The sequence below is a fragment of the Cibotium barometz genome, chromosome 22 (assembly GCF_041138505.1).
Source record: "Cibotium barometz isolate CiBa-2024 chromosome 22, ASM4113850v1, whole genome shotgun sequence".
Classification (NCBI taxonomy): domain Eukaryota; kingdom Viridiplantae; phylum Streptophyta; class Polypodiopsida; order Cyatheales; family Cibotiaceae; genus Cibotium; species Cibotium barometz.
The window spans coordinates 54,788,558-54,812,969 of record NC_141067.1 but is presented as its reverse complement, the minus strand read 5'-3'; the positions used below and the strand labels follow the sequence as shown (position 1 = coordinate 54,812,969).

The window sequence follows — 24,412 nt, the reverse complement described above, 5'->3', positions numbered from 1 at the left end:
TGAGAAGATTTTCATTTTCTCTTCAAATTACAATGAGAAGATATTCAATCCGGCTCAATAAAATGTATTTCCCGAAGACTAGTACCACTTGCACTTATATGGCTATTTTTTGTTTCGATTCTAGTTGGCTTTATTTAGCAAGTTCGCTCACTTCATGGACACATTATAGCACTTCGGGTCTCATAGTCTCTATGTCTTTTTGTAGACATCTATCTCTCTCTCTCTCTCTCTTAAAAAATGTTTGTCATTAAAACCTTAATTTTAAGATATATTTTTCTCACCCACATGACACCACACACACACACAAAACATTTTTTGTAAAAGCACCCACATAGCCTCACATACACGACAACATATATAATACACATATACATAGAGATTCTCTTTGCTTATTTTTTCTTTTTTTACACACACACATGTATATAGAACAAATCACATATGATTCAATAATTAAAACCGTTAAAGATGGAAGTAAAACACATCAATAATATAGAGAAGTCAAGGACCACCTTGATATATATATATTAGCTTGATGCTTATATTTAAACTAACTTCACCATGATTGGGTATGTTTCTTTGATTGTTTTCTAAGATGCAAAGTCATATAACTACCATCATTCAAACTAATATAACATACTCATGTTATATACATGGATTACATTGCAAATTACTTGAACGATATGCCATTAAGCAATTCCTATCCCTTAAACACTTTTATCACTAATTGTAAGGCTTTGTGCTGAGTCAAAACACAATATTAACCTTTGTGTGTTGATAAGAATGTATCCAACACAAAGGATACATGAAAGGTAGTTGAGTCAACACACACTATCACCCCTATACACCCTATTATTAACTTTGCGTTGTGCCTTGTTTTTAAACCTAGTAGGCAAATTGAACTTGATTCTGGTAGACTCCAAGAACCACAAAGTCATCATACCCCGTTTACTATTTGAATCTCTTATACTTTTACGTGTTCTAAACCCTTCTATTGCTAACTAGAGTAAATTTGCTACTCTACAAGCCGAGAACTTTATTGGTACCTCTTGATTTTAAACTCAATCATTTTTCTTTAAAATATGTTGATCCTTTCAGACCACTATTAACCAAGATCCAAAAACAAACTGAATTTACCAAATCATGTTGGAATACTTTTTGGCCATACATCAAGTGTTAGTGTAGCATTAATAATGTTTATCACACGTACAAAGCTTTCATCATTAGGTTGATACTTTGTTTTAAACAATATTGGGTCTTTCTTCAAGTTCAGTTTCGTCTATGCTTTTTTTAGGTTGGATTGCTTTTTTTTTCCATCAAATTTTTTTCTCTTGCTTCTACTACCCTGAGCAGCCTGTAGTGCTTATTTGACATGCCTTCTGGTTTCCCCATGAACATTACATTCTGTAAAAAGAAAACAAACTACTCTTTCCTGTTCTCATCTGCCACATTCTTAACTTGATGCATGTTGCCTGTTTTGGGAATCTCCTCCTCCACTATGGGTTTCATGCTTGTGTCCAACGCTCCGTCCATCGGTAACCCTAGTGCATAGTGCACTATGAGATCTGAGATCTTGATAGGTTCCTTCCCTTCCACATGTAGTTCATTTCAAGAAACCGGTTGATGAGTTTGCCCCCATCCTTGGGGTCCTAAAGATCCTCCCAGTGGCGAGCGAGTAGCTTTTCAAAGCCGCACTTCCTCGCCCACTCCTGGTGTTCTTTTTTCTTCATGTCGGGAATCATCATTGGCATGCAAAGGCTTTTCTCTGGCCTTAGACTCTTGCTGACCTTTGGCATGGCTTTGTCTTCTAAGAGAGTGTTGCGATTTGGTGAGAGAGCTGTGTGCAAGAAAGCAAGTTGAGAGTATGCATGTTTGGGTTCCTTGTGCTCTTTTTTGCGATGCTTTTTCCTTTTTCCTTCCTTTCTTAGGGCATTGTCATTTTTGACCTCCCACTTCTTGATGTGATTTGACTCTTGATTTGTATCATCCTTGCCGTCCTGGCATAAAGGCATTAAAGTTTTCTTGCCACCTCCCCGTCTTACCATTGCATGTGGAATTTTAATGTCATTTGTCCTTCATGCGGTTACTTATGCCAACATGGTGGCAATTCGCATTGTTGATGTGGATCTGGCTTGCGTACACTTGGTCACTTACTTCTTTGCTCTCCTGGGCCAGGCCTTGATTTGTTATGGAATTATGTTCTTCTGTGGACTGGCCACCCCCTTTTGTTGCTTTTTGGATTTTCTGTGTCATTGTCTCTAGTGAGATCATGCCACGGCAGATGCTCCGGACCAGCTCCTTGTCCTCTACTTGTTCTGTAACTTCCACCTGTTGGCCCATGTATTTCCTCATCCTGAAGCCTTTCACTATTTTGGAAAAAGGCATACCATCGAGGCTTTCTAACTGACCAAGTTTTTCACCATGAATGGTCCTATCCACCAGATTTTGAATTTTTTGGGGCACAATCCCAACTTGGAGTTGTAGACCAATACAAGGTCTCCTTGCTTGAAAATTGTGCTTGAGATGCCTGTCAATCCAAGCTTTCCTTCTCTATTACACTATCTCTGTGCCTGTAGAGAGCTAAGTTATCTTTCTTCTTCTAAGGCTAGGAGCTCTTGTATTCTGTGCTCTCGAAATTCTTCCATTGGTAGCTTTTCTTGGATTGCCACTCTCAAACTGGGCACCACAAATTTCCATGGGCACTATTGCCTCCAGCCCATAGACTAGTTTGAATGGTGTTTTTGAGACTTTGTAAGATGTGCGAAATGCACATAGGGCTGCATCTAGCTTCTGGTCCCAATCATCCTTGTTGGCATTTATAATCTTCTTTAGGATTTTGTTTAGAACCTTTGTTGGTAGATTTCGCCACCTGGCCATTGCACTATGGGTAATAGGTTGAGGACTTCTTGTGATTGATAAGGTACTTTTCCAACAACCCTTTCATCACCTTGTTCATGAAATGGGTGCCTTGGTCACTGACTATTTCCATCGACAATCCATGCCTAGCAATAATGTCCTTGAAGAGGAACTTCATCACCTCTTGTAGAATGGCTCTTCATAGCTTTAGCTTCCAACCATTTGGTGAAATAATCAGTTTGCCACAATGATATATTCACACTTTCTACGTTTTGTGGGTGGCTTCATTGGTCCAACAAAATACAATCCCCACTCCATGAATGGAAATAGCGACAGTACGGGTAAGATGGGCAATCTATCAGAATCACCAAGTTGACCCATCCCCACTGACAGACATCACATTGTTAATCCCATTTTGGATTAACAAACATGATCCTCCAATTGAGGACATAAGTGTCATGAAACGGCATTATAAAAGTTGTACATTATGAGATATTGGCCACCCAAGGCCTAGATAAGTAAGTTTTTGTGAGATCCCACTGTCCCCTCTGCGCACCGTAATCCCGATTGATAGCAGCGGAAGTAACTTCCTCTTGCGTGGGGCAGGGTTTCCCACTCGAGGCCTCACCCTCAAATGTCTAGACACGAGACTAATCTGGTGGTCATTCCGAAACCGAAACCGAGAAAATTTCCCTTGCCTGGAAAACGGGGACGATTCCACCTTTTTGATTTTTATAACGAATTTTCTAACGGGGTCAAGAGATTAAACTATCCTTCACCTGAATAAACCAGATAGAAGGAAAACTAGAACAGACTTAACTTGAAGAAAATAATGCTTTTTTCCTAACTGAAATCAGACAAAACGATAGAAATTCCTCTCTCAGAGTATTTACTTATTCACTTATCAAATACTCATAGAAATTAAACATAGAATTAAAGAGAATTCTCATATAAAAATTCTTTATGCATCTATTTATGCATAAAATCCAACTTCAATGGAAATAACACTTTTATATAAAAGAAAAATCCTTTTATGCATCTATTTATGCATAAAATCAATTTAATAGGAATAACACTTTTAAAATAAAAGGAATTTCTTTATGCATCTATTTATGCCTAAAAATTAATTTTTATAGGAATAATGCTTTTATAATTAAAAAAATTTCCTTTATGCATCTTCCTATGCATAGAAATTAAATTCAATGAAAATAATACTTTTATAATTAAAAAATTCCATTATGCATCTTTCTATGCATATAAATTAAATTCAATGAAAATAACACTTTTATAATAAAAATTTCCATTATGCATCTTTCTATGCATATAAATTAAATTCAATAAAAATTACACTTTTATAATAAAAAAAATTTCCATTATGCATATAAATTAAATTCAATGAGAATAACACTTTTATAATTAAAAAAATTTCCATTATGCATCTTTCTATGCATATAAATTAAATTCAATAAAAATAACACTTTTATAATAAAAAATTTCCATTATGCATCTTTCTATGCATATAAATTAAATTCAATGAAAATAACACTTTTATAATAAAAAAATTTCCATCATGCATCTTTCTATGCATATAAATAAATTCAATGAAAATAATACTTTTATAATAAAAAAATTTCCATTATGCATCTTTCTATGCATATAAAATTCAATGAAAATAACACTTTTATAATAAAAAAATTTCCATTATGCATCTTTCTATGCATATAAATTAAATTCAATGAAAATAACACTTTTATAATAAAAAAATTTCCAATATGCATCTTTCTATGCATATAAATTAATTTCAATAATTAATATCAATGATATCCATGCATATTCATAGGTGAATATGTACATGGAGTAAATAAAAATATTTCTTTTAGAATGCACAAATGGTGGGAATTACTCTTTTAGAATAACATAAAAATAAACTTTATTTTTCATAAAATTCAAGAAAATTTTACCATAACCTCCTTTGTATGGCTGACCATTTCTCAAATTTTAACATTCTATTTTCAATTTAAAATTAACCCCAATTTGAAGTAAAGTACTCTAATCTACTCAATTTTCACTTTCTAGTGAGTAAACAATAAGAAAAGTCTAATCAATTTATTTGTTACTCATTTTAGGATAAAGAAAGGCTGAATTCTTAAGGAAGAGAAAGGGGTAGCCTTTTCATCAAGGTATAACATCAGGATTCACTTTAATCAGCTATAAAAAAACAAGGAAATTAGATACCATAGAAAAAGTAGAAATTTTAGCTTACATGGAGTTTTGTAAGCTTTTCTTTGGCTTGAGGGATTGAAGATTCTACTCTTGTTTGGATCAAGAGTGGCCACCAATTTCTTTGGAGAGGATTTAGTCAAAAACAATTGAATTATCAAGAGAATTCAATGTAATTGGCTCTGGGTAGGAGTAGAGTAACAGTGCATAAACACTATTAAGCTTTTACAAAGGGAGAGGCTTCTATTTATAGGAAAAAGTGAGTCTTAAAACAAGCAAATTGATTCTAGAATTTTCCAGATCAGTTTGATCAAATTTTGACCATTTTTGGGTCAGTTCAGCTTACTTTTTGGAACTAGACTTGAAATAGGAGAGAGGAGAGATGAAATATCTCACTTAATTGATTTAAAATTGGGAAGCAATGATGAGAAAAAAGGCACCTCCTTCATGAGGGGAATCCCCACTTTGCGGTGTCAAAATTTCATTTTTTTAATGTTTCCTTTGGCCCTTAGTCCACTCTTCATCTTATGTGAGTATTTACTCATTTTTGTGGGGTTTTTCTTTATTTCTTCAATTTATCTCCTCTCTACATTTTGATTAATCTTATTGGTCCCTCAGAACCTTAATCCAAAATTTTCAAAAAATTTGGACCCTTAGGCTGTGGTCTTTTGAGTAGATTATAATTTATTTCTAATGTACCTTAGGAAATTCTTTTTAAACTTCTATTTCGGGAGAATTTATTTTAATAAGAAATGATATTTTTTCATCCAAGATATCTAAAAACTGAGTTACCTCTCTCTAGAATATTTTCTCTCTCTAGGCCAAAACAGGTAGAAACAAGATCTTTTATTATTCTGAAAAGGGGACTGATTATAGGGGAAGAAACTGGACATCTTGAGGGGTTGGGGAGGAATCTTACAGTTTTGGGCGCCCAAGTGTGAATAAGAGCCAAATGTATATAAGGCATTTTCTCATAATGAAAAGACACAATCCTCTTTTGTGCTATAGAGAGCTCTTCCTTGTGTCTTGAGAGAGATTGAGAGAGAGAGCATTCTAGCATTGTTCCTCTTCTATTGTATGATTCATGCTTATGTGGGAGGGTGAGACAGAGTGATTACCTTATGCAATGGTGCGAGCAACTCTACGGTGACAACATGGAGGTGAAGCTTGGAGGTTTAGAGCTTAACAAGTGAGCTTGGAGGCCTCAAGGGACCCAAGTTCGAAGCATTGGTAAGTGCCCTATGACAGTTGTGATCTATTGCTCATCCTTTAGGTGAATGCACTGAGTTCCCTCTTGGGGTGTGGTAGCCCATAACATTTTTGGCACCGCTATTGGGGAAACACCTTTGTTTCTTCCTTCCTCTTGGAGTTTCATCTCCCATTGCATGAGATTCATGATTTCCCTTGCATTCTGGTAGTTCATTGTGTAGAAAATGAATGGATAAGATTTGTGTGGAAGTAAGAAATCGTGTGAAATTGGTTGTGGTTGTGGTTGTGTGTGGTGGAGTGGTGTTAGAATAGAGCTTCACTGTTTTTTCTAGACTATTTTGATAATTGCATCATTGGAAGCATCAACGTGAATGAATAGGTTGGTGTTCTGTTTTCTTGTTTTCTAAAAATTCACAAAAATAAAAAACATAAGGAGCCATTGACTATGCCGTAAACTTGTATTCCACTCCTTAGGCATGGCACAATCATTTTGGGAACCGTTGGATAAGTATTTTGCACCCAAAATCATAACATTCGACGTGGGAAGTTTCCATGTGAAACTGTAGAAAAATGTTCATGCCACATGAACGTTTTCTGTAACTTCACGCCGCGAATTGCTCCCGACATTAGTGCCGTAATTAACGTTGCAAATCACGGGATTGCCTTGAAAAAATAGGTAACCTTATCCTAACACCTTTGACACCATGAAGTCTAACAAGATTTAGAATTGTGAAAGTTTAGAAATTCGTTCATGCCGTGAACTTTTTCACAACTCTTCACAGCGTGAACCAATCAGTTCATGACATGAGCCAATTAGAAAATCTTCACGGCGTGAACCATTTTTTGTTCACGACGTGAACTTTTTCTGCAAACTCATGGTTTAGTCCAATCCAACACACAGTCAGCAGGCTAGGGCCACGAAGGTCGGTAAAGGAGGGATGCTACAACAAGAAATGAGGGGTTCTGACCCTAAGAGCAAAAATTTTTGAACACGTGAAAGTGCAGAAAAACATTCACGACGTGAACCATTTTCTGACACTTCACGCCGTGAACTATTCTCTGCAATCTCATGGTCTTGGAAACAGAGCAACAAAATCAGATCAAAATTAATTTGGGTCAACAAAGTAGCTTATCAAATCATACATACATGCACTTAAGATTTGGAAAGCTCATTGGAGACGATCTTACACCTGACAATAGTGCATCGAATCACCCAAGATCTTCCTATCAAAAAAGTGTGGGTTCAAGTCATTCAACAAGCACACACCTGAGTGTCTTAAGGAACCTGACCACCGTTGTTGAAACTAGTAGTGAAGAATCCATGGAAGAAGGGCTGACGTACTCTGGGTTTGGGGAAGATTCAGCGGTATCATTGATATTGCCCGGGGATTTTTTGGTCTCCAAACCAGTCATGACGAAGAAGCGCAATCTGCGGGACATGGGTCCGTCAACCAGTGCTGGACTCGAACCACGACAAGAAGTGCCCAACCAAATGTAAAATTCAAGGCTTTCAAACACTGGCACCCCCCGAATGAGATGAGACATGGAAAGTGCGGCTATGACGGGTAAAGTATTCTTCCCCACCTCAGAATAAGTAGAGTTAGATATCAGAAGGAGCAAGGTGGAACGATAGCCTACGAGAGTTGAGCTTAAGGGAACAAGAGCTCGATACTTGAAGGGCGAGAGCTGAGCAAAAGGAAATGGGAAGTTTAAACCTACTCCAATCATGGGGTAAAGAGCTGGAATTGGTCATGGAAAGAAGTGAGGGAGAAATTCCAAACTTGGAACCCATAAATGTGGATCCCAGAGCTGAGGAAGGGTTTACAACCATAGAAGAAGAGGATAACCTAGCAAGAGTGGCGAGAGCAAAGTGGAGGACCATCTGTACACCAAAAAAGATATTGAGCAGATGATCAATCATCCTACGTTCCTACAAGACATGGAACTTTTAATTCTGCAAAGGCGTACAGAGGCAACTAATGATGAGCCACTCCAAGGTACAATGGCAGGACGATCCCATGGACTAGAGACACCTAGAAGAGCCAATACAAGAAGAGGACTAGGTCTAGGGGAAGGGGAGGAGAAACTCCTCAAAGACCAAGGATGGATCCAACCATTGACCTTAATGTAGCCACAAGGACAAATCTGCTAAATATGGCGGCATCAATGGACCGAGGAATGGTCAAAGAACTAGGCACTGCTCTAGAATCCCGACCCTCCCAGATGAAGCCACATATAATTTCCAAACTCATCCAAAAATTCTCTTGGGGGGAGACGGAGATCCTATCCAACATGTAGAGATTTTTGAATCCACATGTGAAACCTGCGGGCTTGTCAGTGATGTGACAATGATTCTTGCCTTCTCACTGACCCTGGAAGGGAAAGCGCATCAATGGTTCTGAACCCTCAAGCCCGAGGATAAGGCTCACACGACTCAAGAATGTGTTCATGCCCAGTTTTGCCAGAAGTGGTGATAGATGGAGCCCTATGGCAAAGTTGCATAATATCAAACAAAAGGAAGTTGAGTCGATGAGAGACTATGTGTCTCAACTTAAGCACTTAAATTCAAGGTTAACTGATCAGTTATCGCCTTGCTCTTCCGAAGAGGGGTTAGAGACCACAAGATGCATGATTATCTGGTACTAGCCTGACCAGCTACTCTTGATGTATGTTGCAAATTGGCAATTGAATATGAAGATAATATGCTAGAATTGCTGCAACCGGAAGATCAAGACATCTTCAGCAACTACGACTTCTCATGTCTTGAGTCACCAAGAAATTGGAACTCGGAGAAAGCAAGTCAGAAACATGATTGTGGACGAGCTCAATAACGTTATACTAGAGAAATTGAAATTAAAGGAGGAAAGAGAAACATCTGGACATGGACATAATCATCTTTACCTCCACAGGGAATTGGTGCGGTGCTCTATGTGCAAATTGAATCACACTACCATCGAATGTCCACAATTAAGAGCAAGGCCATTACTCTATTGTGCACATTTGTGTGTAAAATTAGGGAATCATGACACTTCAATGTGCAGATATCCAAGATTTCAAAATGTTGCATAGCTACCAGCACTTAGAGCTCCATTGGCTTTACTTGCGCCACCTGGACAGATCACTGCTACTACTGTAGGACAACCCAACTCTTCCTACTTACCTAGGGGGATGTTCCGGCGGGTACAAGATGCTTCACCTCTGCCACCACTAGTTCTACCACCACAACCATTGTAGGCTAAAATTAACCAAGTATTGATTGAAGAGCCATCAGAAGATGTTGATATGGTACGTGAAACCCCCACACGACCTTTTTCTGTATGGTTAATTGGCAGACCATTGATGAAACATCAGAAGAGGAGACCTCTAGTATGGAAGGGACCATAACACAGGGCCGTACCAATGCTCAACGCCTCAAAAGGTGGCGAAAACAAAAATGATATATTGCCCGACGAAATGCCCTATTACGAAGAAAATCCATGAATGCCCAGTGGCTGAGATACCTTGAGGCCACTAAGGTACTTAATAAGTTTTCTAAGGATTGGGGTGAGGAGTTGAGTAAGATATCACTAGAGGGAAGACACAAGGAAAGAGTCACCCTCTAAGAGCTAGAAACACCTAAGCTTACAAAAGCTGAGCATCGAAAACGCAATAAAGCCTTGGCAGAAGCGGAACGTGAGGCTAGAAAGATCATGACTAAAACCAAAAGTGAAAATGAAGACAAACCAGACTTGCTCTCAATACCTGACCACTTCAAAACCTATACTATTGACAAGCGAAAAGTGGTCCGACTGACGGCAACAAGGGTTAAGGAGGATGGATCATATGGAAGTCAAGGAAGTTGATATTGCGGGACCAGGGGAGGAAGCTCGACCCATATACATTGCTAAGGACTTGACTTCGGTTGAAGAAGATGAGCTCGCTTCTCTCCTAAAGGAATTTAAGGACTGTTTTGCCTGGAATTACAAGGAGATGAAGGGGGTACCACCTGAGGTAGTACAACATACGATTCCAACCATGGAAGGGTCAAGGCCAACCAGGCAGAAGGCATACCAGATGAATCCTAAGTATGTGGCAATTGTAAAGGAGAAAATAGACAAGCTCAATACTGCGGATTTCATCTATGAAATCGAACATACGGATTGGTTGTCACCAATCATAATCATGCCAAAAAAGAATGGAAAACTTAGGGTATGTGTTGATCTTAAAAAGGTCAATGCATCTACTAGGAAATACCATTATCTACTACCCTATATGGAACATGTTTTGGAAAGAGTGGCTGGTGAAGAAGCTTACAGCTTCTTGGATAGATTCTCCAGTTACAATCAGGTGTCCATAGAACTAGAGGACCAGCATAAGACAACTTTCAACACAATGTGGGGGACATTTGCATACAAAGTTATGCCCTTTGTTCTCACCAATGCCCCAGCAACATTTCAACGGTTGATGTGCACAGCCCTCAAAGACTACTTACAAAAGTGGTTGGAGATATTGATTGATGATCTGTGTGCACACTCTTGATGTGCGGACCATTTGGTCTACTGAAGGAAAGTGTTCAAGCGATGTCGATTATATCGTATATCCCTGAACCCTTTAAAGTGTCAGTTTTGGGTCAAACATGGTGTGATATTGGGACACATTCTCTCAAAGAACGGTATATCCATGGATGATAGCAAGGTCAAGTTGATATTGGAACTGCCACCGCCTACCAATTACAAAGGTGTGCAAAGATTTATGGGCCATGTGGGATATTACCACCTCTTCATAATTTTCTATGTTGAGATCGCCAGACCATTGTACAAGCTACTCATTGTCTTTGAATGGATTGAGGAATGCGAGGAAGCATATGATCAACTGAAGCAAGCATTGGCTAGCGTGCCAATTTTATGACCCCCCAATTGGGATCTCATATTTCATGTGCATATTGATGCATCAAACTTTGCTATATTGGTTGTGTACTAGCCCAGCATGGTGAGTTCAAATTGGACTATCCAATCTGCTTTGCTAGTCAGTCAGTTAAATGATGCAGAGGAACTACACCACCACAGAGAGGGAAGGATCGGCCATGGTTTATGCCGTTAAGAAGTATCAACATTACCTATTGGCCAACAAATTTGTATTCTTTGTGGACCATCAAGCCTTATTATACTTAGTGAATAAGCCTTGCACCCACGGGGAGAATCACATGATGGTTGTTATTATTGTTGGAATTCGACTTTATAGTCAGCGGTAAGAAAAGGAACACAGCATGTGTTAGCCGTAAGCTGACAGCAGCCCTATGGGCATATCGAACATCATACAAGGTAGCGACGGGATACATTCCCTTCCATATAGCTTATGGTGTTGAGGCAGTAATGCCTATAGAATACCTAGTCCCGAGCTTAAGGATTGCAGTACAAGAACGTCTGATGGAGAATACACTAGCTGAAAGGCTAATTGACTTAGAAAAGCTTGATGAGAACAACACGTCATGCCTAGCAAGTACAAGAACTCTAACACAATTCCAGGGCCAAAGAAGAGGAGCTGCAAACAAATCCAACAGCTATCCTCCAATTTGAAAAGCAGTGGAGGACAAAGCCACTCACTTACAGCAAGAAAGAGAACAATCCAACACGGCACATGCAGAGAAAATAAGAACAATTAATGACACCATAAGTTCCAGTCAAGTCGAAATGCAAAGGATGGGATTGGCCCACCAAGAAGCAATGGCACAACTTACACAGCAACTCCAAGACAGTCAGAGGCTCTGGCTGCCGAAAGGCTCCAAAGAATCACTGAAGCTCAAGAAAGCAAAGCAACAGCCAGGTGTGCCCAAGAGGAAGCAACCTAAAGATTCGAGGAATTGGATGCTGCTGCAAGGATGGTTCGTGAAACTGCCATATCAAACCTCCTCAGCAACAATGATTCTCGTGTACAAGAGTTAGAACGACAATTGGCAATACAAGACAGAAGTCAGTGGGCCGGAGCCTATACAGATGACCTACGCCTATTGCTTGAGCATGCCTCAGAGTTGGGTCATTTGCCAGTAACTCCTCAGGCCCCTCCTCAAACTCTCACAATGTTTTTGTCTACACTAACCCTCTCTTTACTTGAGTACGATATAAATCTATCTGAAGACCTAGGCCTAGGTGAACTAACCCTTATTAAGCAGAATACTGAACACGATGCTGACCCTACAATAATAATGGGAATTTTTTCCCGGGGGGGGGGGGGGGGGGACATAGTCTTAACTAATCCACAAGATATCTTCTTTTACCCATTACATACATCCTATTGTGTTAAACCTTCGTAGTTGGTGTCGGGTACTCCAAAATTCTAAAATTCTAGACAACAGTGTCAAAAAATTAGACCTTTTTATTCCGGATGACATTCCCGAGACACCGGCCAACTATGAGGTGGTAGCACATAGCTATCAGTGGATTATAAGCCATGGGTGGCTCGAAGTTTATAATACTCACCAACATCTTAACTTATGTGAGTCTACCTTGTATCATCCTTTTGGAATTCTAAAGCTATACTCTAATATCTACAAACACTTAGAATCCATGTTAACCAATGTACAATACAATTTTGATGCCACTCATATTGAATATCCTACAATAAATTCCGATAAAATCCTTGACTTACAAGAGTTTATGAAATCTCACAAGCCTAGCCACCCACTCCCTAGCACAGGTCATGGTCAGGAAGAAACCTCGACTTCATCTTCAATGTCCACTTATCCTGTCTATTCTAATGTCGCTAGTAAACTCCTTAAGCCCTATCCTAATACCCCACCTACTAACACATCTTAGGTCGGCTGCATATTCTCTACTTTCACTCCTCCGTAGATAGATTTTCCCACTAACCCTCTCGCCCCCGAGGAGATACTAGCACCTCACCTGTCTCCCCAACGGCAACATCAAGAGGTACGCTATCCTATTCCCCGGGACAATATTGAAGCCTTAATTGATGACACAATTTTGGAATCATTGTCTAGTGTGCAGAATACGAGGGCTTCATTCGCGCTGGCAATCCTCTCTTAAGGCCAAAGTTGATGTTCAAGGTGCTCATGCAAGTAACTCCATTTGAGTCAACTCGACGGATTATGCCAGAAGCCTACTCCGAGGTCACACCAACAAAGCAGCATTATGCGCCATACCCTCTCTAGCACCTCGCCTTGATTTAGAAGTATTACTTCCCTTGGCTGGAGAAGGCACATTATGGGCAAATGTGGCAAAGCACACAAAATTGGCCAATCCCCAATTGGCTGACCTGCTGGAAATCTGGATTGTCACCTTCACGATCAGCTACTACTACTTCTGCAGGTGGAGAAAGGCTCACCCCATACACACAAGAGATGGTTATGCCACAATTGTCACAGTTGAGAGGCGTAGCCCAAACTAGAAGATTTTGGAATACAGCCAGTAGACTGGCAAAAAGAGTACTTAACAATTCCAAAGTACATCCAAGTCTATATGTGCACGCCACCAACACAACGAGTTGACCCATTGTACATGTCAATTAATAGAAGATGGACTCCACTGGAGTTTCAGGAGGCCAAGCTGCGCGACTCCCATGTCTGCTACAACTTTCTAATCTTCATGCAAGCAACCTTTTCAGACATAGAGGAGAAAAGGAAGCAAATGCTTACTTGGATACAAGCTTGGCACCGTATCTCGGATCCAGCGATTGTGGTGGCAAATGTAAGATTTTTGAAATTGCTGGTGGTCTTGACTGACCAACCTAAAGAACCCTATGATGGCCATGACACTGAGCACCTACAATTCGACATGAATCAAGGCCCATCTAATCGGGGGGGCAAGATGTTGTATTACCATCGCCTAAGGTGTCTTCCGGCTTACATGCATGTCATGTTCGAGGACATGGTGGACACAGGATTCTGGTCCCACTCAGCGTTCAGACGCACACTTAGAAAGCTTCAATCATGAAGGAATTTCTATCGACATGAGTCTGGTGACATGTCTTTAGACCTCGATAAACAGGTTCTGGACAAAACCTACATCAGGAAGAGGGGGATGTTAATCCCATTTTGAATTAACAAGCATGCCCCTCCAATTGAGGACATTAATAAGTGTCATGAAACGGCACTATAAAAGTTATACATTATGAGATATTGGCCACCCAAGGCCTAGTTAAGTAAGTTTTGGGTGCCCAAGTGTGAATAAGGGCCAAATGTATATAAGGCATTTTCTCATAATGAAAAGACACAATCCCCTTTTGTGCTATAGAGAGCTCTTCTTTGTGTCGTGAGAGAGATTGAGAGAGAGAGAGAATTCTAGCATTGTTTGTCTTCTATGCTTGTATGATTCATGCTTGTGTGGGAGAGTGAGAGAGAGTGATTGCCTTATGCGACAGTGTGAGCGACTCTACAATGACAACGTGGAGGTGGAGCTTAACAAGTGAGCTTGGATGCCTCAAGGGACTCAAATTCAAAGCATTGGTATGTGCCCGATGACGGTTGTGATCTATTGCTCATCCTTTAGGTGAATGCACTGAGTTCCCTCTCGGAGGTGTGGTACCATAACACCCAGCTTCCCCTAGAGGAGTTACCTTAGACTAGGGCTCTGAATTCCAGCATGCCCAATGCCCCTGCCCCCTAGACATCGGCCACGATCCCCTCATCAACTCTAGATCAAGGATATGCTCCACCGCCATCGAGCTACCTTTCCATGTGACATAGCTGAGGGACACCTCTTATCCACCCATGATTGATATTTTGGATACCATCTATTTAGGACTAATGCTCCTGTCATGTTTCATGTTCCTAGTGTTTCATGATGAGTTTCCATGGATAGTTTTGTATCACCCCAATGAGATATCTATGTTTTGTTTCTATTTTATTTTCCATTCCACCATGATGAGATATGCCATGGATATTATTATATCATTATGGTCTCATAGGCCCATGCTTAATATATCTTTCTTCTTTTCTTTCTCTCTGTTCCTATTATTCTTCTCTCCCTCTATCTCCCCCCCTCTCTCTCTCTCTCCTGCTCTCTCTCTCTCTCTCTCTCTCTCTCTCTCTCTCTCTCTCTCTCTCTTTGCACACTCCTCTTCTTCTTCTTCTTTTTCTCTCTGTGTATCAAACTTCCTTGAACTATCTCTCTCTCCCTTATCCTCTCTCCACTGGATCTTGTTGGTCATAATACTCATAGCTCTCTTTTTTGTGGTTTTTTGTCTCTGCGAGCAGAGTTACCGAGTACTATTGTATTGGCGTGGTTCTTGGAGGAACCGGTTGAGGGGGTAGTACTGGAGGTGGATATGGCAGTTGGGCGGTCTACAAATACCTTGCCTAAATGGTTTTGGTATGCGGGCACTAGAGCTTATGCATGTTGAGGAGCAACTGGTGGGGCTGGCAAGGCCAATGGTGGTTGCCCACATGCAGGTAGCATCTGTCTCACCGGTGGTGCCAAAGTCCATCCAACTAGGGTTTCCTTAGTACCAAAAATAAGTTGTGTCATGATTCCCATGGTGCTGCCAATGAACACAAAATTATTGTTATCTAGGCCTTAGTGTTGGATAATCTTGTATGATTCTAGGTGGCAAATTGCACACCAAACCTTATCTCTTCATGGGAATAGATGTAAGTGTCCAATTTGAGGTGCTTCTTAAGGTTTCCCTTATTAGGGCTGGCCCTACAACCACTACTGGCCTAAACAATTTAGCGAATTCTCTGCTAACTCATACATTCTCTAGGACTCTAGCTGGTGCTGGTTGGGCACCCTTGTCTAACTATAAGGTTTGGATTATCTGTGCCTTATCTCTTGGTTAGGGTGGATGACTTCTACATCCTTGTCTTATAGGTTATCTACCAGGGATATTACCTCATGCAGCAATAGTACTCATTGCAGATGTAGAGCCTAGACCTATAGAGATGATCGCGAAGCCTCTTGCTCTTGAGATCGATCATAAATCGATCAATGAGCGATAGCTCATCCCACGATCTTTCGTGGGTGTTTCATCTCATGTGGAGATGTGTGCAATGGGGCTTCATCTAGCTCCATTGCGCGAGAATCCCACTATGAAAGTGTCTCAAGACCTCGTAGCTTTCCTTTTGAAGTGGGTTACCACTGGCTTGCTTTGTCTTCAAGGAAAATGAGAAAATCTTGGTGGGCGCATTGAATCATTCCACGGCCTTGCAAATTTGATCAAACTTCTCTAGGTAATGAATGGGAACCTTCATTCCATCGAATTTGGTCAGATGTGGATTGGATTGGTTTTTCCCAACTCTGAGCCTCTAGGTACTATGTTGGTCACAACCCCCCTTCCCATTTCAAACACCATCCTCAACATGTCTCCTCATATTCACATGGTTGGGGAACGTAAGGAGGTGGTTGCGTGAAACCCTATGTTTGAGGGTATGGGTTTTTCGTGGCCTTAAGGCTCGTTGTTGCGAGCTAAGGACATGTTATCTCGTGGATTCCTTGGTGATGAGGTAGTTCTTGACATTGGCTCCTTACCTCTCTCCATGTTCCTTCTTGTTCCTCTTCTAAACAAAGAAGAATTTGAACTTGCTTTCATGGTAAAGACGCTTTTGTAACGGGCTGTTATGAAGAGAGGAGGACTCCTGCTTGCACTATGTGTGTTTACTATTGGGTGTATTGTGGAACATTCATCCCTGGTGGTACAGCAAAAGAGACATGTCCCGATTACCTCACTACAGTTGTTAGACTGCTTAAGATAAACCCAGCTTAGAATCGACACCAAATGTTTGAAACATTGTGACATCGAACATGGTTTGATCGCTTCCTATAGGAGCAAACGTTGAGGTTCTTGGTCCTACTCCCGCTCCTTCACTGGAGATGCACCCAAAAATAGGATGATTGAATGCCTTCTACATAAAATCTAAGGCACTGTTTATAGATCCACTTCGTGAATCCGAAGTTCATGGTGGCTCCTGTTTCCAGGTGTTCGGTTCTTCCTCCACTCGCGTATGTGCTTCGTTGGTTCATTTCCTTCCAAAGCTCCTTACTCCAAAGGAGTTTAATCTTCTTAATAGGAGAGGAATTTTTTGACTACTAGTCGTCTATTAGGATCGAAGGCTTGGTGGATTTGAGGAGGTGTGGTTTGATGTGCTACAATTGACTTTATTATTGTTTTCAACAATTAGTCCAGATCAGGTTCGCATCAAAGGTCCCAGGTGTCTTGGATGCAAGTCTGAAAATAGTTTGACAGTTTTTTTTTATTCTTATTTTTTTACTGCTAGACTCGCATGCTTATATTCACATCTCCAGGCTCACGTCTTCATGTATGCAAGCCTATGCATGCAAGTTCATATATGTAGGTTCAAGTCTCTAGGCTCATATATCCAGGTTCATGTCTCTAGACTCATGTCTCCATGCTCATGTATGTAAACTCACATATCCACGTTTACATCTCTAAACTCACGTTTGTAGGCTCCAAAAACTTTATGTTTTTCAGGGTGTGACCTACCGACAATATTGGGTGATTCCAATAGCTTAGAATGGACGAAAAAACAAAGCTAAGCCCTAGGCTATTCCCAACAGTCGCACCATATATGTTCATGTCAAGAGCTTATCTTAGTCTTGCCGAAGCATGTGTCATTGTGTCTCTTGCCTTGGAGCCGCAAATGCAACTTTTCCCATTTTGGATGCGCTAGCTCGTCTGTCACATCCTTCACTCCGTTGTCACACCAAAATGCTCCTTACCAATGGAGTGAAGGGAGAGTTCTCTATGCCTTGAAGGAAGCAACAACAGAACCGTCTTCTATGGTGGTTCTTTCTCACAAAAGACAAGAAAAGAAGAAAAAGCTAATGCAAGAAGAAAACCTAAAATCAAACTTATCCAGCATGCATCCATCAAACAAGCAAAAAGAGAAAAAAAGGAGAGCTCACAAATAAACTATTGCAAGGGGATGATTGTGTATTGCTTATTGTCAAAATTGACTTATATATAAGCTAACCAAACTTAAAAATGATCCGATCTTTATTATTAGTCTTAAGCAACTATATACAGTAAGTCCGCAGACTTTCCTTAACTGACATTAGGCACATGGTAAAGCTACTTTATACATTCCAACATCATCTTACAAAAAGTGTCCCTCTACGCAAGTAAGATGACTAAGCGCCTTACGGTAGGTTGGGCGAGCTATTAACCAATGGAGTTGCTAACAAAAGCAAATAGAGAAAGTCCTTTGTGATGGTTCTCTCTCACAAAAGGCCATGGAACAATGATGTAAACTGGCTATTGCATTCCTCTCTTCTTCTCCCTCATGCAAGGCACAAGTGTTTCCATTTTGGTAAGCAAATACACTATTGGCTGCAAGTAACAAAGGTCCAAAACAATCCCAAAATCAACATGACGCAAAAACACGTCATCTATCTAGGTGAGATTATTACCCAACAAGTGTACTTTGTTGGCAACCTACAGCCATGGCCTGCATGTCATTCATGGGCATCATCATGGATTTACAACCCTATAAGCAATCCTTTGCATTCATATATTAATAAACCAAATACATAACAATGGCAACCCTTCTAGGAGTTATGGATAACCGAATCTTGTTTATTCTCTCCCAAACCTCTTGTATAGTTCTAGTTTTGTTAAAAGTGTTGTCTGCTAAAGGTCCATTATGATTTCACACGTTACACACTCATTACTTTATTCATTTCATTTTGCTATTTTTCAAGTGATTTTTTTTAACATTGTCACAATCATTTCATTTTGCTTAAACAATGGAGCTGATATCTATTTCATGCAAGTGGGTGTTGCTGCTGATGGAGGCAGCATGCCAAGTATGAAGGCTTTTCAGAGGCAACTAGAATGTATATATATCAACTCACTCTATTTAATTTGAATGCACTGTCTCTTTCTCTAAACCATCAATAGCTAGGACACTGAAGTTAAGTGACATAAAGAGTTGCAGAATCAATATGTTCAAGGTGAAACCTTGTAGTCACGTCTAAGAATCATATTGATACTAAGATGGCAAACAGGCCAGTCTCTTACACCTTGGAAATGAATTGTGCATGTGTCTTCTTAAGGCACCAACTCTGCTCAATCTAGAGGAGATCATCAATGCCGCTGTACAAGAGAACTAATACAAAAAGCATGAAAACGTATACTTTGACTCAGTATCTTTTTTCCCTGACAAAAAAAAGAAAAACCGTCTCCCTCATTTCATGCATTCTCTCTCCTCTTGAAAGTGGGTTGGTATTCGCCCTCATGCAGATTTACACTTTTCTACTAATAGAAGGACCTCTCCCTTTTGTTGGGGAAGATTTACTCTTAGCCTGCCTCACTCCTGCATCATTTGTAGAATCCCATACGTCAGCGAGGTCTTTTGAAGGCCTCTTATGTTTGTGCAATTTATTAAGTTAAACAGGAGCACACCTTCACCAGCACATAAATGCCCTCTAAAGACAATTCCTTCCATTTGATTTTGCCTCTTCATGTCAATAATATATGTGATTCATGTACCTGTGTAGCTCATGTGGTTCAAAGGCATGCCAGTAACAGATTCCAGACACCATCAACCTCCCCCCACCACCACCTCTTATCATTACAAGAGTCGCCTTAGCAATTTTTATCCCCCAGTCCACCTACAAACATTACAATACCCCATGGTGAATATAACCAATGGTCTTTACAAACATCCTCTATGCAGTATTGCCATCTTAACTCATCACAGCATGCAATCCATCTGCTTCTGTTCTCTTTGGGAACAAAGATTAAATTACAGCAGGCCATTTGCCAAGCACTTCCACCATTTAATGCACTTCTTGAGCTTTCAATCTTTCACAGAAGATGTGTTGACCAGCTTTGGCCGCCCTACCACAGGATCCATCTCCACCTTGAATCCCATTTGAGCCAACCCCCCTGGAGTAAGGGGGCCTTTCAGCTGCATTTCTGAAATTTCTTTACTGTTCTCCATGTTACCATCTACAAGATTCCGTACTGCCCACAAACCCCACTCCCTCAAGAAAGGATTCTCCTCATCCACAACACACTGTTGCAAAATGAGTAACAGGCCTCCCAGGTTCCTCACCTCATCTTGCACAGCCCGATTCTGGTGTGATGCATTCCCAACAATTGCCACGAGGTCCCTGCGGTATCCTTGATAGGGAATTCTACTCCTAGTCACCTTTGAATACTCCTCTGCTGGATTTGGATCAGAACCAGACATTTGAAGCATGTTAACTTCCTTGCTAGTGCAAGCTTGAACTCCATGCTCTGCAGTTAAATCCACATTGCCATGCTTCTTGGTGGCTTGAAAAATGAGCTCTGGAGGCCCAAGATCTTCAAGAAGCTCTATGCACAACCTGATGAGGCCATGAGACAAAAGCTCAGCTACAATTGACAATCTGTAATGTCCACCAGCTTTGCTCTGTTCTTCACTTTCCCAGCCAGAAAGAACTTTAAATATTTCAAGCAAATACCCCAATACATCAATAGTCGGGACTCGACAAGGTCGAGTAGCATAGGGAGTTCCAGCTATTGATGTATTGGGGCATGCTCTTGAAATAGTTAAAGTACTTACCCTTATAGAGTGTGAAGCAACCCTTATGGTCTTTGCTAAGAATTCTATTGACTCTGATGGAATGGGCAGGTCAATCTGTTCTCTTCGAAAGAGATTGCTATGTGCCTGCGCCTTCTCAACTAGAATGTCAAGCAGGAAGCTTAGCAAAGTAGCCTGCTCAGACGAAAAAAGGGATTCTTCTGGCTGATGAGTAGGAGTGGAGAAACTGGACGGATCTCTTAAATTTGCGAAGAGGAGAGGCAACAGAGGCTCTCTGAGACAGAGATCTGATACAAGAAGGTATATCCAATCACTGGCACCACTGCACAGAACACCTGCTGCAAAAACATAAATATCATTAAGGAAAAGCTACAACGTTGACTTCATAATAAGCGGCTAATCACAACCTTCATTGCTTGCATCCTTGATTTCGGTAAGAGTCTCATCACAAGATCATCCAAAGATTCTAGAGTACACACTAGGCTATCACATTTCATATCCAAGAGTAAGATGCAAACCTATGAGTCAACCATTAACCCAAGACTACTGTGAATGCTATGTGGCACGCCATATGACCCTTACTCATGATTTTGAGTCAGAATATCAAGATCCATGACTCTTACTACGAACATCCCTCATGTGCTCCAGAGTTAAGCTTGAGTCGCAATGTCATCATGAACTCTTACAATAGCATTCCTATCCATGACTGCTGCAAATGCTGTATGAAATTCCATGCCTACTTATATGCCTTGGGCATCACTACCCTAGTCTTGATAGGCACAAGGTTAGAATTAGCATCTTTACCCGTGAAGTAAAATTCTGGATTGATGTAGTGCAAGAGAGACTTACCATGGGATGCCGCTGCTCTCAAGCAATCAGAAAGGAGCACGGCTCCTTCACCATGGCACAAATCCTTCAATCGGTGGCTAACCCCATGGCTGCAAGTGTAGAGCACCATGCAAAGAGGCTCCATCATCCTACTTTCTCCCGCTATCAGGGCGAGAGCTCTGAATCTGGTTGGGAAGAACGTCATCCATACGGCTTCTTTTTGAGCTTCACCCCCTCCACAGGCGTTGCCAAGAAGCTGCAGGGAAGCGTGCAGAACAGCAATCAGCTCTGGCCGTTTCTGCGGTTGAAGTTCAAGGGTGTAATCGAAGAGGAGGGCAACCAACTGCACGCCATTGCCGTCCAGGAAAGCTTGCTGGTTGGAATTTTCCCCGGCACACAGGTTCCTTACCAGCTTGAGATGAAGACACAGAGCTCTGGGTGTATTGTTTGGGCTGAGGAGCGGGAGGAGGCGGGGGACAGCATCGATCGCCGCAAGCAGGCGGCGCTGTAGCGGCGAACGCGATAGATGTATCAAACGCTCCAAGCGTAAGCGTACTTCATCTTCTTCTTCGTCTGCTGCTGTTGCTCTGCTGAGAAGGACGATCTCGTTCAAAAGTGTCTGCGCCTCTTCCTCTCCAGCCACAACCACCTCCATGAGTAGGGTAGAAGTGAAGCAAGGTTAACCAAAATACGTGACGAACAAAAACAATCACTCCACTAAGGTTATCATGTGCAAAAACTTCTAGACATGCATCATCCTATATTTAGCTATAGTTAATGCAACACAGAGTTGGAGGAGGGAGAGAGAGAGAGAGAGAGAGAGAGAGAGGGGGGGGTAGGGCAAGGGAACACATCAACAGAAAGAGGTAAAGTCTCCCTCCTGTAAGCAAAAATGTTTCTTATATTGCATAGCTAGATCCACTGTATGGGTTCATCACCCATAAGAACATCAATGTGAATCCACGTAGTGTGCATGTATTGGGTAATGTGCAATATTCCTCAGGTATAAATGCTTTATTATGGGATGGGATTCTTTTTTATTACTTAGCCATTGTGTCATCTCGATTCGTGCAACTCTTGATTTGATTAATCATAATTTGACATGTAATCTTTAATTGTAGGTTTCTTCTTACAATAGCTGCTTCTTCTTTCTCCACCTTTTTTGAGAGAGAACTACCACGAAGACAAATCTCTTCTTGCCTCCATCTAGGCATTGAGAGCTCTCCCCGTTAGTTATTTGGAAGCAGAGTTTCTTATTGAATCCAAAAGACCCCGTGTCCCTATTTGGGACACTGCTCAATGGTGGACAATGAGCCTACCATCTTTGTAGTAGTAGATAGCCCACTTGCATGCTCTACAGGCCTCATGAATTGTCAGTGCATCACCTCATGCCTGTGCTAGGGTGATCATGATCATTTCCCACGTACACCTATGTGTCCTTGAGGGCAACCCATCTGTCTAAGAAAGCCTGTCTAATATGGTGGCATCATGGAATCTGAGGGGGCGCTCTCATGTCATATCCTTTCCCTCCATGTATCTACAAAGGGGGGGTGATCCCATCCACTCCAATCATCTGGCAAAGCCTCATGAAATCCGCCTTGGGGGAAGCCCCCACACTTGCACATGGAAGGCCCTATCCTTCTTGCGTTTCTCCTCCTCAAGAGTCTCATGTATGATCTCTATGGGGGTTTATGCTTCTTCACCACCTGCACCCAATCTTTCTTAGTGGTATGCAGTTCTTCCCACAACTTATCACTCGTCGCAACCTTCAACTGCTCCAAGTCCGTCCTTAGACCTTCAGTTCCCCGTCCTCCATTGTATGTTCCTTGATCGTAGCCTTTAGTGCTTCCATTTCTGTCTCGAGTTCCCCTATCACTGGGATAGCCTCCTCTGGCATTTCCTATTATTGCATCCCTCTCTCTTTCAACATCCAAATCTCCTCCTCTCCTAGTGGTTCACCTTTACTGCCAATTCTTCAATCTTCTTGCCTAACTGTTTTTCATGTTGGTTCAAGACCCTATCCGAAACCTTCTTGTGTTCACCCAGTGCCTTCTTGGTGTTGTCCCTCCACCACTGTCTTGATGTATGCCTGTAGCTCTTGTAGATTCATTATGTCTTCCCCATAGTTGTTGCCTTGGGCCTGAGCAAGGGTGCATGGGATAAGGGAGGTAGCAAAGGGTAGTGTAGTCGGTTGTGCGGCACACCACAAACAGAAAAGAGGCATAGGGCATGCGTGAATAGCAAAGAGGGAGAGGGCACATGCATAGCATGAACAACAAAGATGCAAAGGGCACGTGCACATCACGAACAACAAAGAAGTAAAGGGTAAGCACACAGCACGAACAACAAAGACCAGGCAGAACAGGGTGAGGTAGAAGAGGTTGGGGCCTGTGCATGCAGTAGTAGTAACACTAGTAGGCCGGCATGGCAGGGCAAGGCAGGGCCTGTGCACACAGAGCAGCAACTGGAGCAAGACAGGGTGATGCAGTGCAGGCCCTGCCAGTGCGCGGTGCATGAAGAAAGAGTCTAGGGCTAGGGCTAGGGGTGGATGCTCATGCCATGAGAGAGAGAGAGAGAGAGAGAGAGAGAGAGAGAGAGAGCAGATAAGGAGGTTGAGAAACAAAGAGAGATGGAGAGAGAGAGAGAGAGAGAGAGAGAGAGAGAGAGAGAGAGAGAGAGGAGAGAGAGAGAGAGAGAAAGAAGGGAATAAAGAGAACACGGAGAGGAGATACAAGGAGAGAGAGAGAGAGAGAGAGAGAGAGAGAGAGAGAGAGAGAGAGAGAGAGAGAGCAGATAAGGAGGTTGAGAAACAGAGAGAGATGG

General features: G+C 41.4%; 1 protein-coding gene across 2 annotated transcripts; it reads right to left on the bottom strand.

Moving 5' to 3' along the window:
* Positions 1–19,643: 19,643 nt before the first annotated feature.
* MEE50 (ARM repeat superfamily protein) lies at positions 19,644–22,297 on the bottom strand. Of its 2 annotated transcripts, none has more exons than XM_086816741.1 (2): positions 21,611–22,297; positions 19,644–21,099 (listed from the first exon to the last, which is right to left on the bottom strand). In XM_086816741.1, exons 1-2 carry the CDS (start codon positions 22,242–22,244, stop codon positions 20,033–20,035), a joined length of 1,701 nt encoding a protein of 566 aa, XP_086672867.1. In that variant the 5' UTR covers positions 22,245–22,297; the 3' UTR covers positions 19,644–20,032. The 2 variants fall into 2 exon arrangements, with proteins under 2 accessions (XP_086672867.1, XP_086672868.1); XM_086816742.1 differs by having other exon boundaries at positions 19,644–21,096.
* Positions 22,298–24,412: the final 2,115 nt, after the last annotated feature.